Source organism: Papaver somniferum, unplaced genomic scaffold (assembly GCF_003573695.1).
Source record: "Papaver somniferum cultivar HN1 unplaced genomic scaffold, ASM357369v1 unplaced-scaffold_10, whole genome shotgun sequence".
Classification (NCBI taxonomy): Eukaryota; Viridiplantae; Streptophyta; class Magnoliopsida; order Ranunculales; family Papaveraceae; genus Papaver; species Papaver somniferum.
The window spans coordinates 16,150,806-16,168,773 of record NW_020618825.1 but is presented as its reverse complement, the minus strand read 5'-3'; the positions used below and the strand labels follow the sequence as shown (position 1 = coordinate 16,168,773).

Below are 17,968 nucleotides of genomic sequence, written 5' to 3'. Positions count from 1 at the left end.
AAATAGTACAGAGCAGGAAAGCCATTATATATTGATTCACGTGAAATCCCAATTCATTGGATGATTTATCATCTAGAGATCCATTTTTTAAATCTCTTTTTATTGATTTGAAAAATGAGAAGAAATCTTAGCGACTAAATCGATAAGTATTGATGTTGTGGTTGACGTGCGGTTTGATTTATTTAGTGTGCTTTTAGTTCCTAAAGAAGTACTGCATAGAAGAATCAATTACAATCGAGAAAAATATAACGAAGTTATGAAACAGATAATTCTCCCCTAACAGTTCGACCTAAATCTGTAGTTGATTAATAGGTCAATGATCCAAACTCAAAAATGGACAAACTTAGGATCCAAATCTTCTACCATGCTAAAACTTAAGACCCAAATCTTAAAAAACTCTTGATCTTAATTATATATTTTTGATCACTAAAGAATTTAGTGGTGGCGAGTTTTGAACTCAGGTCACTGGTACCAGAGAAACCGGGACTTAATCTTACTTTGGGTTTTCTTGAAGATCAGCAAAACAGATTTCTAATTAAGCAGTGAAATTTGTTGTGTTATGCATGTAGACACAGAATAACGCACATTTATAACGCATGCGAAGTACTGATTATCAAGACCAAGCGAAGACAATCGCGTACAACTTATTCAGAATGACGCATCGGATGCCGTCAGTTTAATCACGAGAAAAGTGTGAAGAGCCATGCGATGTTATAGAGCACGTGCGAAAAAAATCAATATAAACGTGCGTTAAGACGCACGCCAGATCCGAAAATAAGGATTTTATTAGTTGTCATCCACTATGTAAACCCTATATAAGGACCGAGCGATCATATAAATGTAAAACAAATTAGTTGATGCGGTGTGGGCTTATTCACCCACCCTACGTGTTCTTATCTTAATTCAAAGGTCCGCGTTCTTCCCATGAATCGTAGTCAACCAAGTTTGACTTACGGTTCTTAACTTAATTCAAAGGTCCGCGTTCTTCCCATGAATCGTAGTCAACCAAGTTTGACTTACGATTCTTAACTTAATTCAAAGGTCCAAGTTGTTTTTTAAAAAATGAAAGGATTCAGTTTCGAACCCACGACCTCCTGCGCAACAGGAGTGACCTTGAACCAGCGTTCCAACTTGATTTTTTTGTTGTTTATTGGACTTTATTGCTCTATATACGAACCAAAAACCAAAACTAGGAAAATAAACCAAACATGTAGTAGTATTTTGTATGGTTCCACAGTATCGATTCGCAAATTTCAAAAAACGATTTACAATTCGATTCACGATTTAAAAACCTTGTTCCCAAGGGTGTGATTGACATTTGGTCCTTACATTTGTTTGTATGGAAATCTAAAAATCCCTCGGAATCAAACAAAATCTTGACAGAGACCATATGCTCCGGTCGTTTCTCTCACTAAGATTCCTTACCAAAGGTTTTGATTAACGATGGGAATACCCTTTCAGGCGTCAAACGAGAACTCAAAAGCTTCATTTTCCTTCTTCTTATTCAGTGAATCTTTATTGTATTTTTCTCATTTGATGTTTTTGTAATGGAATGTAAAAATATATTCCTATAACTTATCTATTAATTTCTGCCCCTTTTCTGTGTTTCAATATTAAATCAAGAGAACTTATAGTTGAACAGGAGACATTGTGAAGAAATAAAAGACTTTTGATTTTTCTTTTCAAGATTTACAGGATTACCAACCCCTTTGAATCGAACTTGATCCACTGAATCACGTGTTGATACTGCCGGGTCACCCGGTTCTCAGTATGAAAGCCGTTTTTCAGTAAATTTACTGGGTCACTGATGGCCCAGCCCAGAAAAATGACCGGGTCACTGATTCACTGGGCCGATCGGCCGTTCCGGACCGGTTTTCAGAACACTGGTTTAGACAAGGAATTTAGGAGAAAGAAAGATTGTTTGTTCTCCAAGTTAGAGTTTTCTTGTTATTTTGTATCCAAATGAAAAATCCAATGAATGTTCTTATGAATTTTATGATGATTATTTGAATTCTTTCTATAGATTTCATTAAGGGTGTAGTTGTAGGATTCCCTGCAACTACAATGCAGTAGAGTCGGCAAATGCTCCTTCAGATAACTACTTCTGTGACACTAACACCAACGTATATACAACTTAGGAATGGGTTCCAACTAAAGATTGCTTTCTCCGCACACCTTATTGCCTTTTTCCATACCATACGATGCGGGTGGAAATACGTTTGCCAACCAATAGGAGACTAATAATGGTTTGATCCGTATTAGTATTTCAGCTTATACTAAAAAGAAAGACCATGTTCTTGCTCCAACGATTGCTCAATAATCGTACTGTAACGTCTTTTCGGTCTTTTACTTTTTTTAGTTATCTAGCATTCCATTTGAAAAATATCCAGATTGAAACAATTTGGAAGGTTCATTAAAAGCAAGCACCGACAGTACACACTCCGCCACGACACATCAAAATATTATCAACTTTTGGAAGACATTTTTTGGTAATATCTTGCTATAATACGATAAAGGGTAATGAAAGTGGAGAACTGATGGCGGTAATTCTATTTTAGTTTCGATCCACAATTGAATTCATGGATGACGGATGTTAAAGTCGGTGAAAGAAGTGGACTAAATCAAGCGCCCGACTACAAAAGGGAAGTCTTAAAGGCCATTGGTCCCTCAAACCAACACACGCGACACGACGAATGTCGTCACATAAAGAAGCGAGAGAAAATCCCACGGTAATGATAGTTAATAGGGGAAGCCGAATTTACTAGAAGGAAAGCTGATTCGGTCTAAAATATTTGACTTTAGGTCAATATTGGATGGATTTCATGATAAGCTTTCCCCTCATCTATCTTTTCTTTTTGGAGCTTACTTCGACATCATCCTCTCTGTTTATGTGTTGGTAGTTATCTTTGTCATCTAAATTCTACGCAGCTGACTCGACTACTTTTTTTTATTTTACTGATGTTCAAGAACTAAACTAAAATCTATAGTTCACATCATAACTTCTCAAGGGATCGAATATATTCGTATATGATATGCAAAATTGGGTAGTAGAGTCGTACGGATATCTTAACTTTAATGATGTTTTGATGGGTATACATGAGATAAGACAATCGCTGTTTAGCTCATGAAACTGTAAAAATGTGATGCTTAAAGTTAGATTACCCCCTTTTCTCTTTTTACAGTGCAGTAACATGTGTATTTTAAACAGGGTTTGAACATTGATGAAGCTACAAGTTTAAAGGAAAAGGTTTTTCACCACAAAATATATTGGAATTGAGAGAAAGCGCATTACCATTTCTGCAACATATATGCAGTCCTCACTGATTTAGTTCTTCACATTCGAGGTCAAATTAATAATCTAAGAATTTGGATGTTAGATAGGATTGGTTAATCGGTGTTTAATAATAAAAAGAAATTAGGGTTTAACGTGATGTGTACGACTAGTGTATTTTTTATTTCTTTGACAAGGAAAGCTGATTTTGAATCCACCCAATGTTGGCCCAAAGTCAAGTAACCTAGACCGAAATCAGCTTTTCTTCCCCTAATAAAAGTGGCTTTTCCCCTATTAATTTTCCACGGTAATGGAGTGCCATTCAAAATCTTACACCACCTCGACACCAACGGCAAACACAAAATGCTCGACTCTTTCTTTTGAAGCATCAAAAGTCGTGGCTTGATGGAGGTGCACAGGAAGATTTCTGGTTTATAGAAAAAAGAAAGCGTGCCTTGTGGGCTTCTTCACAGTATATGCCCAAATCACACTCTTAATCATGAGTACATTTGGATTAAAATAAAACTTCAGTTACCTGCCAATCTGCCATATATCTTTGGATACTTTCCATAGACTATATTTGTTGCTCTTTTGTTTTTAAATGTTATCAAGACCTTTTGAATCACTCATGATATGTATGATGCACTGTATGAGTGTCATGAAGATGGAAAATGCGTTCGTCCCAATTTGATTATAAAAATCCAATTTTGGCCGAGAATTGATGGTAATTCTCTACAATACAATGGGAGATATTAAAGCAACCAGGGAAGGTATTAAACAAAGCTGTTCAGCTGAAGTGGCATCAGCAATTGAAGCTTCTAAAAGCCAAAGGCCATGGAAACCCATGCACGAGACACAACAAATCTCGTCGCACAAAGAGATCGAGAAAAACCCCACAATAAAGAAGTTCCGTAGAAATTCTTACACCATCTCACGATATGGATTAACCCCAGCTCACTTGATGCCTTCAATCGCGCAATAAAAGATTTGAACCACTTCACAGAGTGCCCATGTGCACCATTGGGTAGATGGGAAGAAGTTAATGCACACCAATAATTCCGTTTAGGTGGGTTGGGTTGCCCTCTCCGGTAATCATATATAAACCAACTCATTTTGCTATATCCATCACAGTTCAGCAAGTAAAATGGCTTCTTATTGTTTTATTTTTGTTTATAATATTGTGTTCCTCCTGGTTTCGGTTCTTCTTGTTTCCGCCTCTGGGGATCACCCAAGTGTCATTGCCTCTGTTATCCCTTCCGGTAAGTACCACCGTAAAAGTGATTTTTATCTCTGTTTTAATTATCATTTTTTCCAGCATATACACCAGTTAGCAGCTCTGTATTAAGTTCAATATCGGTGTCGTTGTCAAGTTTTAATTTTGTCGTCAATCTTGTGGTTTTTATGCAGTAGATACAGGAGCTCTTGCTACAGATAACTACGTCTGTGACACTAAGAAAAATGTATACACGACTCAGGTTTGGGGTCCAACTTCAGATTGCTTAGTCTGTACAGCTTATTGTTATGGTGGGTGTGCTGCGTTGCGCACCCACGGAGCGTTATCCCCGACATGCACACGTTCAGGTAGAAACGTTCGTTGCGAATGCTGTTGTGTAAAACCAGCATCTCCTCCACCACCCCCGTCATGTCCTCCTCCTACTCCTCTTCCACCACCCCCACCATGTCCTACACCTCCTTCGAGCGATCAGTGTGAAAATGGAGATACATACACAGAGACTACGATGCCAAGCTCAAATTGCGTTGATTGTACAAATTGGTGTAAAGAAGATTGTTCGGAGTTAGGAGGGCGTGTGATCGAGAACAAGTGCGCCATAGGTGAATCTAAATTTGTAAGGCGTTGCAAGTGTTGCTGTCGTGGAGGAAAGTCTGCTCTAAAGTTGTCCTAGTTTTCCTTCGGATGTTACATGGACCATGCGACTACAAGCTACTGTCACCATTCAATGTAACCTCCAGCCCATCAATCAATCATAAATAAGATCACTACAAGAAAACTTGGTTTAAGCGACCAAAATCTTAGCAAGCTCTCAAAATTTTGGTCGCTTTAATAGTTAAGCAACCATGTTTGCAATTACCAAAAACTTTGGGTGCTATTAACATGCCCCCATTAAATCGTAGCTACTAATTAAATTTGTGGGTTGCTCCAGCCTTTTTCCCAGTAATACATAGCGAGTGGAATAGTAGGTTAATAGCTATGTACTTCAAGCTACCATGTATCAGCAATTCAAAATATGTTTGGCTGCTAAAAACCTGTCTCAGCAACTAAGGTATAGCGACCACCAATTCAGAAAAGGAAAGTGGATGATTCTAATAATGGGAAAGGGAAGCGATCACCAATCTAGTGTTTGATGTTTGATATTGAGATGTTTAATTTTGATTTGTAGAAATTTTACGAGGTGGGTTTCTAATAGAAGTTCTATAGTAATTTTACGAGGTGGGTTTCCCATTCTTTCTCATTTTGCTAATCATTTTCATTCAATTGATTTATACACATTCGTAGTATTCAATCCAAAATATATATATTCTACATATTTTCTACGATAATAATTCACTTGTTCATTCCGTCCATTTCTAATACAATACTCGAAATTCTATCTAATTGAAAACCGAAGGTAATTACTTCCAATCATTACCTAGCTCTTGGCTTTCTATTGGCCAGATAAATTTCAAAAATCGTATTCCTTGTTCGTTTTGTAATTAGCACAATTTTGTATGATCTTAAATACTCTTTATATCCTAATTGCGTTATTAAAAAAAATTTGGGACAGAAAAAAGAAAGAATCGGAAAAATCTGATTCCTATGATTCAACATGAAATTGTTTTAGGTGTTTTATCAAAACCTTGAAAATTTAAAAATTATATCATTAATTCCTTTTTTTTCAAAAAATCGGTGGAACTTGGTCAATTTTCCCGATTTACTGTCAGTAGTTCCCATCCTCGGTGAACTAATGATGGACATTCAGTTAAAATAATGGATAACTGGATAAACCAATTTATGTAAGAGAAATTGAGTAAGGTCGAGCGAATTGGATAACATTGATAGATAAAGGGTGAAATACACAAAGGTCGATGGACATTCAGTTAAAATAATGGATAACCAGATAAACCAATCTATTTAAGAGAAACTGAGTGAGGTCCAACGATATTGGGTAAGATTGATGGATAACAAGTTAAATTAAGTCAAAGCGAAGGAAATTTAGTTTATTTGATCGATAACCATATAAACTCATGGAATCTAAAAAAAATTGAGTGAGATCCAGTAATATTGGACAAGAATGATAAATAATGTCTTTAATTAATTAAGGTCGATGAACATTCAATTAAAATGATAGATAACTAAAGAACCTTATGATTTTTGGGAAAATCTGAGTGAGGCCGATTGACATTGGGTAAGATTGACAAATAACAAGTGAAATTAAGTGAAGCCACGAACATTCGGTTTATTTGATAGATAACTATGTGGCGAAATTGACTAAGGTCGATCGATTGAGATGCACTTGTATAAACCAAACAGTAGGTTTCGGATAACAAGGCCGGTCTAATTTATAATCAGGAATCTATTTTTAATGACAAAGCTGGTTCAAGTAGTGATAGTGTGTTATACCGAAATTTAAGTTCGAATGGACATTGAGCTTCATATTTAATGATTTCGATGATGTATCATTCTAAGTTTCAAGTCAGAACTCTTCTGAAGCTTCGTGGTTCATAGTTTGTATGCCATTTTACCACATTTAAAGTACGAATCGACATTGAGATTCATATTTATCTATTTTGATGATGTATCCTTCTAAGTTTGAAGTCAGAACCCTCCTAGAGCTTCTTGGTTCATAGTTTCGTTGTCGTTATACCGAATTTGAAGTTCGAGTTGGAATTGAGCTTCATATTTATCGATTTTGATGATGTATCATGCTAAGTTTGAAGTCAGAACCCTCCTGAAGCTTCGTTTTTCATAGTTTCGTTGTCGTTATACCGAATTTGAAGTTCGAATCGACACTGAGCTTCATATTTATTGATAAATATGATGTATCATGCTAAGTTTGAAGCCAGAACCCTCCCGGAGCTTCGTGGTTCATAGTTTCTATGCCGTTATACCAAATTTGAAGTTCAAATCCATACTGATCTTCATATTTATCTATAATGAATAGTAGAAATTACTTCATGACCTATATGACTAGTAGAAATTACTTCATGACCTATGCGGCTAGTCGAAATTCAAACCGGAAACACACAAAGAAAGCACAAAAACACAAAGAAACACACCAATTATCGATTTCATTTTTCATTTCCCGATTCATTCTTATGTATTTTTTGGATTTTTTTATATCATAATGTCGATAACAATGTCCTAAATTTATTAATATTTTTTTTGGATTTTTTTTCTTGTCAAATGTTGATAACAAAACCGGATACATGAGTTCGTATTAGCACAAACAGAAAAACACTTACTTCTCAATCCGCATGATCATTCCAAATATAATATCAACCGTCAAGATCTTTTTCTTGATCCGTATGAGTGGATCAAACGAAATGTGGTCCTTCGATAATTTTAGTTTTCATTTTGGTTGTATCATCAACTACTCGAACTCTAATTCTTTTTGGTTCTCTCTTTCTTTCTTCCTCTCCTCCGAAGCACACCGTCGGAGCTGCATCACAGAAAATCATCAATTGAATACCTCAGATCCACCTTCTACAAACCCTAAATCAAACGAAACCCGATTTCAATTCGTAATCTGCTACTGATTTCTTCTTTCACCGATTCAATCTCAGAACTCCTTTCAATTCTTCATTCAACATCTAACCTAGCCATAAGAATCATATCTCTCCATCCCTGAACATCGAATCAATAACATAAAATTCATTATCTCTTCCATCTCTGATTAAAGTTTCTTAATCATGGGTTCGATTTGTGGAATTGGTGTTGCTGCTGCTAGAAATCAAGATGGATGGTGAATTATAGTTAGGGTTTGAACAAGAAATTGGAGATGAAGATTTTAACTGAACTGTAGATGGAATTGATTACATAAAAGAAGGAATTGAAATCAAGATGGATGGTGAATTACAGTTAAACCTCATCATTTCTAATGTTTATAATTTTGTTTTCGTGGCCATACAAACACTGAAGTTCGGCCGTACAAAGATCTTGAAAGTAAAATGCTTAAGAAACTAAAGAAATCAATGTTTTTCTCTGATTTTGCGGCTTTTTATGGGATCCCATATTATGAAAATGTAGTTTCAGATGTAATTAGGATTTTAGAGGGGTTTTTTGTCTGGTAATACTTGTCTGAGGCTTTAAGCATCTCATTTTGATTGTTTGATAAACATTTTGTTCCATGCTTATTATGTGTTTGTTAATATTCCTCTGAGAAATAATTATTTTGAAGTGATTTATAGTGTGATTCATTCAGTAACTTGAAGGAAGTTCTTTGATAATATAGTTGGATTATAGTAGCCTTTGATAATATGGTTGATTATAGTAGGTCTTTCTCTGTATTGTTAGCATGGGAGATGATGTTCGAATCAATCATATTTTTGTTTGTCATGCACCCATTTGATGTTGGAGATCGATGTGAAATTGATGGAGTTCAGGTAATTTTTTTTTTACCGAGTATTATCTTTCTTTTTTGGAAATGGCCTTGTTGAATGTTTTCTCAAGAAACTCGTTTTCATTGAAATTTCAGATGGTAATTGAGCAGATGAATATTCTGACCACTGTGTTTCTAAGGTTCCACAATCAAAAGCTAATCTATATGTAGGTAGGACATTTGTGTCCACCTTCATTACATTTTTGGATCATACTAGGTGGTTCAAACTACCTGCAATGAACCCCATTTGCTAAAATATCTGCACAAGCATTTCCCTATTTGTGGATATATGATTCGTACTGTTCAGTTGATTGATAGTTGCATTTTCTGTAGGAATTGATGCAGAGGTCAAGGACATGTGATCCATTATGTTCAGTTGATGATGTGAGCTCCCAAGATTTTGAAGCGAGTTACCAGCCAAAGACTGATTTCTTGAAAGCGTTTGCAATCGTTGGAGCAGCTGCGGCTGGGGCTGTGGCAATTAATCACTCATGGGTTGCTGCCAATCAGGTCCATCCCCATGTTTTGTTTTCCTGAATCGTCATTTAAATTGTGCTTTCATTGATTGCTTATGAGTAGAACCATTGCATATAGCCATATAGGTTAAGTTTCTCTTTAACACTGTTCGTTGTTTATCTCCATTGAATTGCCTAGACATGCAAAAGAACTTGCTGACACTGGTTTAACTGGAAGTTGTATCATGGTACAGGACATAGACATGGAATTGGTATTCGGATTAGGATATGCAGGGATTATCTTTGAGGAATCTTTAGCATTCAATAAAAGTGGAGTTGGATTATTGATGGCAGTTAGTTTATGGGTTATCAGAAGCATCGGGGTAAGATTCATTTCAATTTCTTGAGATTTCAGCTTAATGGGAAAAGTATATAGAAACATGATACTGGCTATTTTCTTTTTCGAAATAATCAGCTGCTCCTTTCATTTCTAACCTCTCTTATCTGGAGGTTTTCATGTTTGTTTCTTTCCCCTATTAAGTTCTTATTTGTTTGGTTGTGACAATTTGTTGTCTTTTCTGGTACAGGCTCCCTCGACTGATATAGCTGTGAATGAGCTCAGTCATACATATGCAGAAGTTAGTGAAATAGTATTTTTTTTTGCTTGGTGCAATGACCATAGTAGAGATAGTTGATGCTCATCAAGGATTTAAACTGGTTACTGATAATATAACTACTCGGAAGCCACGGACTCTTCTTTGTGTGGTGAGTGGTCGCTACTCCTCATTGACTGATTCTTCTGATTCCATTTCCATATTATGACATGGTGTATTGGTGTTACCTCTGTTGTTTCTATTGAGCCATTTGCTCCAAAAGCATATAAGTAAGGTGTTATGCACTTTTTACTGTCAGATGCCTACATATGTATTATACAGCCAAACTAATCCTTGAAGTTGTTGTTCACACTATTGTAAAATGCATTCTCAGCAGAAACATGTATATCTGTTTTTCATTCTAAAAATCTGCAAGGACAGAGAATCACTGCCATATTTTGATGGCTCATGTTATGAAGTTCTGGTGGCTTCCGATTATCCCATCCATGGCTAAGCTGAAATATTGAAGTACATTAGATATAGATTTTCCTAAGAGTATAGTCATGAAAATATATTCTTGATATAAGTATACGTTAGATGTTTTTTGATATCTTCATGTGATTGAAATGCATGACGTTGCTGTGATAACACCATGGGTTTTTGTTGTACATTTCAGGTTGGAATTGTCACTTTCTTTCTAAGCTCAGTCCTTGACAACCTAACATCCACCATTGTGATGGTCTCGTTATTGAGGAAACTAGTGCCTCCATCGGAATACCGAAAATATGTCCCAATCATGTCCTTTGTTTCAGATGTTCCTGGCTAATAATGACATTCTTCATTAGATCATTTCTAAAATTTATATTATGAATATCATTATCTTTGATTTGACATGTTCGTGTTTTGTATAATCTGAATTAGTAACATTGTGGCAAAAAGCAGACTACAAGTTGTGGAGATTCAGGATTTGCTGGTTTCTTTACACTTGAATGATGAATGATCAGATAGGAACTTAAACACAAGAATGATGGCAGTATGAATCTCTTATTATGATCTTGGTGCTACAAAGTCGAAGGAGTGTTCATCTTTAGTTTCAAAATTAAGGAAATTGTAATCAGCATTTTTTAAAGAAATGATTAGTTTGTATTTTTGATCTTTTTGTTCCTGTAAAGATTGTTTTTTTTTTAAAAGAAATGATGTAAATTGATCTATGTGATACAATAAAACTTGATTCAGTTTTTAATTTGGTTCATAATTTGTTTTAGTATCAATTTTAATTGTAATTTTAATTTTAATTTCAATTTGGGATTATCTAAATCGAAATCGGCCAGATACTTCCGGCACTAGAACAACAGATGTAACGGTTAAAAAGTTTGGTAGCTCAAAAATGTAGGAAACCAACTTCAGGGCAAAACATTTGGTAGCTCAAAAATGTAAGCAACCAACTTCGGTAGCTCAAAAATGTAAGGAACTAACTTCAGGGCAAAAAATTTGGTAGCTCAAAAATGTAAGCAACCAACTTCAGGTATTTCACTTGCTCTATTATGGTTGGTCAATCTATGAAGCGATCGGCGTTTTACTTGCTCTATTATCGTTGGTTTATCTATGAAGTGATCAGCGTTTTACTTGCTGTATTTTGGTTGGTCTAGCTTTAAAGCGATCACTATTTTGCTTGCTCTAGGAAGGTCGTTCTAGCCATGAAGCAATTAAGAAAAAAGACGCTATGTGATAATTGCTTGATTACTAAAGTGATTGCCTAGCTGCTCTAGACTTGTAAAAATCCCACCTTTTGCAACTCGGGAGCGAGAGCCAAATTAAGTCGCTTTAAGGGTTAGAGCGACTCAATATGGGCTTTTCCAACCAAAAATGACTGGTCGCTTAATCCAACTTTTCTTGTAGTGGATGGGATCCATCAAGAAGCTTTTATTTGTCACTGTAACTGCTAAGTTTTAATTCGTATTTATCAACTGTAAGTTTGTAACTGTTAAGTTTTAGTTAGTATATAGGACCAGGGGTGAGCATGGAACGGTATGGTCCGGTTTTCACCTCATCCGCATCCAATTCAATTCACTGCGGATTTCAAATTTGGCATCCGCAACCAATCTAACATCCAACTGTTTTGCATCCAGTGGATGCACGAATGAACGGATTGGGTGCGGATAATCCAATGGACTTGTGTTAGTTAAGATTTATAATGAAAAAATAAATCCAATATAGATGACTTCTTATGGAACCTACACAATTTATTTATGTATACAAATACAGAAATGCCATGGAAAACACTCAAAGTAAACACTTTAAAAGTTCCAAACTATCCATATATTTTCTAAAAACTATATAAGTACCGTTAATCTAACGGGTATGGATGTCCAACGGATTTTCAAGGTTGTATCCGGGTCTAATCCATAATCCGTTGGATTTCAAAAATCTCATCCACGCCCAACCCGTTAGCGAACGATCTGGGCATCCATCCGCACAAATACGGTTGGTCTCGTCTAAATCCGCAGATGACGGATAAAATGTTCACCCCTAATTGGACCTCAAGGAACATGTATTCAGCAAGGGAAAATTAGGCGCAGGCCTAGAATTATTTTTTTTCTTACCGCCAGGCCCACAATTACTTTTCTCTACAGTCGCACCCAACATTATTTAAAATTTTTAAAAACGTGCAGAATTCCTCAATTACCCATCACCGTTTTTGGGAAGTTCTATTAACTCCCGAAAACGGTCAGAACATTTATTCCTCTCACCCGTTTCTTTTCTATTCTTCTCATTTATTCCTCATCCGTTTCTCACCAGTTTATTTTTCTATTCCTATTCCTCCATAAACGTACCTGCAAAGATTTTCTTCTACATCATTCAAACAAATCAATCATTTAAAACCGACGATTGAAGTTGATCAAACCCTAAAAATCAATTTCAAACTCTAAAAAACCTTAACCCTAGAATTTAGTAGAACCAAAATGGATGAAACACCAACAAAAACACGTCTTCAGAAATCAAAAGAGAAGAAATTAGGTACTAAAACTAGTTTAATCGATCTTATTCTTGCATGCATTCGGTACATTTGATTTTTTTTTTCAATTTTAATTTTTGTTCTTGATGATTCAGATGAAGAAAAATGAAGTCGAAGAAACAGAAAAAACCCGGTGATATTTATCATTAGCTTCATCTGTTAGTGTTTGATTTTTTTTTTCCAATTCTTTTTTTAATCTTAAATTTTGTTACAGTAATTGCAGATGATGAACCGGAAAAAAAAGTAAACTTAAAAAGAAAACTGTTTCTGGTGAGAGTTTCATCCTGAATACCCATAATTTGTTTTGAGTTATTACTTTATTCTTCTTCGATTTTAACATAATTTTCTCCTCAATGTGATTTTACTTGTTGATGTTCAAGATGAACAAGAAGAAACTGATAGTGACAAACCACTGAAGGAGATGCAAATGAAAGCAAAAGGAGATGCTCTGAAAAAGAGTATGAAAGTCTCTTGTATGCATAACTAGTTCTCATGTGTGATTCTGTATAAAATAAATCTGCATAACTTGTTCTGCAGATGCATGACAGGGTATGCAGCATCAAATTAATGTGTGTAACTTGTTATGCAGATGCATGACAGGTTATGCTTACAAAAAAAAAACACTGCATAACACCCATTTTGAACCTTGCATTTTTAGGGGCCACTCAAAAGGAATTAGGGGCCAACACTAAAACAAAATAGGGTCACCCAAACTTAAATACAGTTCACCCCTTAAAAAAAAATTGTAATGACAAAATTACCTTTAATAATCGGAAGTTAAACAACAATTCAGTAGTTTTTTTTTTCTTTTTTTTTTCGATTTTTGGTGCGACCATAATCGGTAGTTGTGATCCAAAATTAGGATCAGATTACTTGAAATCAAAATTTTGATCCGAAATTTTCTTGGATTTGCAGCAGCAGAAACATAATCGGTAGGTAACAATCTATTTTACCTACTGATTATGGTTGATGTTCTTGGATTTACAGTTGCAGAAACGTAATCGGTAGATAGTAATCTATTTTACCTACCGATTATGGATGATGTTCTTAAGAAACGATGAACATCAACCAGAATCGGTAGATAAAATGATTGTTATCTACCGATCATTCTTCATTCAAAAAATTCAATTTTTCAGTACTAAAAATTAAACACAACCGGTAGATAATGAACACAATTAACTACCGATTATGGTAGTACCAAAATTCGAAAATTGAAGATTTTTTTTCAAAAACTCATTTTGGGGCCAGTATATAATCGGAAGTTTAATTAACTTCAAATACTACCGAATATGGTAATTCTCATTTCAAAATGCCACTATATAATCGGAAGTTATGTTTACTTACCTTCCGATTGTTATACTTCCAAAATTTGGAAATTAAGGTTTTTATCCAAAAACTCATTTTGGGGCTACTATATAATCGGTAGTTTTATTAACTTAAAATACTACCGAATATGGTAATTCTCATTTCAAAATGCCACTATATAATCGGAAGTTACGTTTACTTACCTTACTTCCGATTTTTATAATTCCAAAATTTGGAAATTAAGGTTTTTATCCAAAAACTCATTTTGGGGCCAGTATATAATCGGTAGTTTTATTAACTTAAATTACTATCGAATATGGTAATTCTCATTTCAAACTGCCACTATATAATCAGAAGTTAAGTTCGCTTACCTTACTTCCGATTGTTATAATTCCAAATTCGAAAAATTAAGTTTCTTTTTCAAAAACTCATTTTGAGGCCAACATACATTCAGAAGTTAAATTTACTACCGATTATAGTAGTAACAAAATTCAAAAATTGAATATATTCGGAGGTTAAATTAACATAATTTACTGACAGTACCAAAGTTAGAAAATTAAAGAATTTTGGCAAAATCTCATTTTGGGGCCGATATACATTCGGAAATTAAATTTACTACCGATTATGGTAGTACCAAAATTCGAAAATTGAAGGATTTTTGAAAAATATCATTTTAGGGACACTATATTTTCGGAAGTTTAATTAACACAATTTACTACCGATTATGGTCGTACAAAAAATAGGGAAAAAAAACTACCGAATTGTTGTTTAACTTCCGATTATTGAAGGGTAATTTTGTCATTACGAAAAAAATTGATAAGGGTGGACTCTATTTAGGTTTGGGTGACCCTATTTTGTCTTATTGTTGGCCCCTAATTCCTTTTGAGTGGCCCCTAAAAATGCTAGGATTTTTAAGTGTTGCTTTTTAATTTTCATCTATTTAAATTTTAACATCATTTTTACCTGCTAATGATGATAACCTAGAAGAGCAAAAAAGGGAAACTGCTGGTGACCAGCAACAAAAGGAGACAAGAACCAAGGAAAAGCACGACGCTGCGAAGAAGAAAAGAAAAGTCGCGGGTATGCATTTACGTTCCTTCGTGTGTTTGTGATTCATCTGCATAACAAAATTCTGTAGAAAAATGTGCATAACGTGTTATGCAGATGCATAACAGGTTCTGCTTACCAAATTTACTGCATAACTTAATATGAATAGATTATTTATTTGTGTGTTGAAAAGATCCCGAAGCAACCCCGTCAAGGAAGTCGCAGAGATTAAAATATCAGGTGTCACCTCAAGTATCACCTAGTTCACCTAGGCCTGGAAAAGCTACTAAGAGAAAAAAGAAAGCAAATAATGCTGCGCCAAAGGAAGTATTGGGTGATGATACAGATAATGAGGATGATAATGCAAATGATGCCGAAGATGGTAAGATTTGCTTGTGGTATCTTCTGTGTGATATATTTTTTAATTGCTGTCATTGATTTGGTCTGTTTCAGTGAGGCAAGATGTTGATCATCGGAAGAAAATAAAAAGACATGAACCCAAACAATCGAAAGACCTGAAAAGGATGAAGAAGAAGCAAATCGAAAGATCCGAGAGTGAAGATGATGAAGAAGAAGAATCTAATAAGCAGTGTGTTTTCTATAAACAAGGTGTGTTGAATTCCGTCATGTTCCTGTTATGCATCAGTTAATAAACTTCTCTTATCATTTACATGCTTGTTAAAAAAACAAATGCATAACATATTGTGCCTTTTTAAAAATATGCAGAATATGTTATGCATTCAACTGTTTGTTTATGTAGTATTAACTAGTGTGCATGATAGATTATGCATGGTAAAAGATGTGCATAATGGTTTATGTAGATGCCTGAGAAAGATGCATGTGTGGTTATACAGTTCTAAAATAGCAGAATGTTAAGGAGCATAAATTATTTAAAAATATGAATGCATAATAAATTATGCACCTTAACAAATCAATGCATAACATATTATCCAGTTCCAATATTAAATTCATGACTAGTTATGCATTGTTTAGACTTGATGCGTCACAGGTTATGCATATAAAAAATGTTGTTATATTTGTTATGCAATCCTTTATTGTTCTAAAATAGCAGTACTAAAATGCATTTTTTTTTGTTCTTTTGTTTATGCAGTTAAACCTAAAACCAAATCTGCAGTTCAAGGAGGTACTTATAGATCAGGTTTCCTAAAGGTAGGTCACTTGTTTGGTAAGATAAAATACATAGGTGGTTTGAATCCGTTGCAGGCTAACATGATGAATGTGTGTGTGTTTGGGAAGTTCTATAACTGGTTATATGATGCAAACATGGCATACTTGGATGGTAAGAGCAACAATCTGATGGATGAAGTCTTTCTATCATATGACCATGAAGATTTGAATCAATATTCATTCAAGTTGTCTAAAAACAAGTCTATAACATCAACGTCTAGTGAGCTTGCTGTTACATATATGATTCCAAGAATCAAAGGAGACAGGGGAAATGATATTCTGACTTCGAAGGCAGAGATAGAGATGACTTAGTCACTTTCCCTCGTCAAGCAATTCTCATCCAAAACAAAGCCAGAATTTATTAGCACGGGTAACAAAGGTGTGGACAGATGATATTGAAAGGCTGGTGTTGAAAAAACTTGATAAGAAAGGTCATGAAGAGGAAGTTTTCTGCCTTATCTGCCTTTACATGCTAGTCGTCTTGTTCTTTTGTCGTTCAAGTGGAGACAATTTAGACGTCTCATATGTTGGTTTGGTTAAGGATTTGGAAACCATGGATTCTGTCTCTTTTCCTGATCTTATTCATGAACACCTGATGAAGAGCATCAAGAATGTCAAAAGAGACAATCTTTATATCAGGAATTGCAGTGGTTGCACTATATATTCACCTGTGAGTTAGTTTTTTTTACTTTCATAATATCTGTTAATAAATATTACTTTCTTGAATACAAAATATCTTATTAGTTATTATTTTTTTCAGATTTGGTTGACTGAGCATTCTCACATAGATGCGATATCATCCGACATCGTCAAGGTCAGTTCCAATGCTACACCGATAGCTGCAAAGTGGGACTTGGCAACAATGAAGAAAGCAATGCTCAAGAAGAATATTACATTCTTAGAGGTACCTGTTTGTGAACATTTCATGATTTATAATTGACCTTCATGCATCTATGATAGTATCTCTAAATTCCTTAAAAATGAATGCATAATAAGTTACGCTAGCAAAAATGATAACTGTATAATAAGTTATGCACCTTAATAAATCAATGCATAACATGTTATGCATCCCAATATATGAATGCATGACCGATTATGCTTTTTTCAATATTGAAAAGGAGTTAAGCAGGGTTGTGTTTTTAAATGCATAATAAGTTATGCACCTTAACAAATCAATGCATGACATCTTATCTAGTTCCAATATTAAATGCATGACTAGTTATGAATTGTTTAGACTAGCTGCATCACAGGTTATGCATATAAAAAATGTTGTTATATTTTTTATGCATTCCTTTGATGAGTGTCATTAATCATGTTGCAGTATAATGAGAAATTTAGAGATGAGTACAGTGCAATGGAGATGGAACTATGTGAACCAAGAAAACCAAGAAAAAAGAAAGAGATATATGATGTCGTCGCAATGAATCTTGAAGATAACAGGGACAAGTATGAAGAAGCATTTCTGGATGCGATAAATATCATTGAACAAGAAAAGT

The 17,968-nt window shown here is 34.8% G+C and overlaps 1 protein-coding gene across 1 annotated transcript; it reads left to right on the top strand.

Annotated features, from left to right (window-relative positions):
• The first annotated feature begins 4,415 nt into the window (after nt 1-4,415).
• LOC113326137 (mulatexin-like) lies at nt 4,416-5,207 on the top strand. Its single transcript, XM_026573922.1, has 2 exons — nt 4,416-4,530; nt 4,679-5,207. Exons 1-2 carry the CDS (start codon nt 4,416-4,418, stop codon nt 5,173-5,175), a joined length of 612 nt encoding a protein of 203 aa, XP_026429707.1. The 3' UTR covers nt 5,176-5,207.
• The last annotated feature ends 12,761 nt before the right edge of the window (nt 5,208-17,968 follow it).

What these genes read in the sequence shown, in the direction of transcription:
- LOC113326137 (XM_026573922.1), top strand. Translation starts at nt 4,416, where the DNA reads ATGGCTTCTTATTGTTTTATTTTTGTTTATAATATTGTGTTCCTCCTG. An exon ending in TGCCTCTGTTATCCCTTCCG is followed by an intron (nt 4,531 to 4,678) that starts GTAAGTACCACC and finishes GTTTTTATGCAG; the next exon opens with TAGATACAGGAGCTCTTGCT.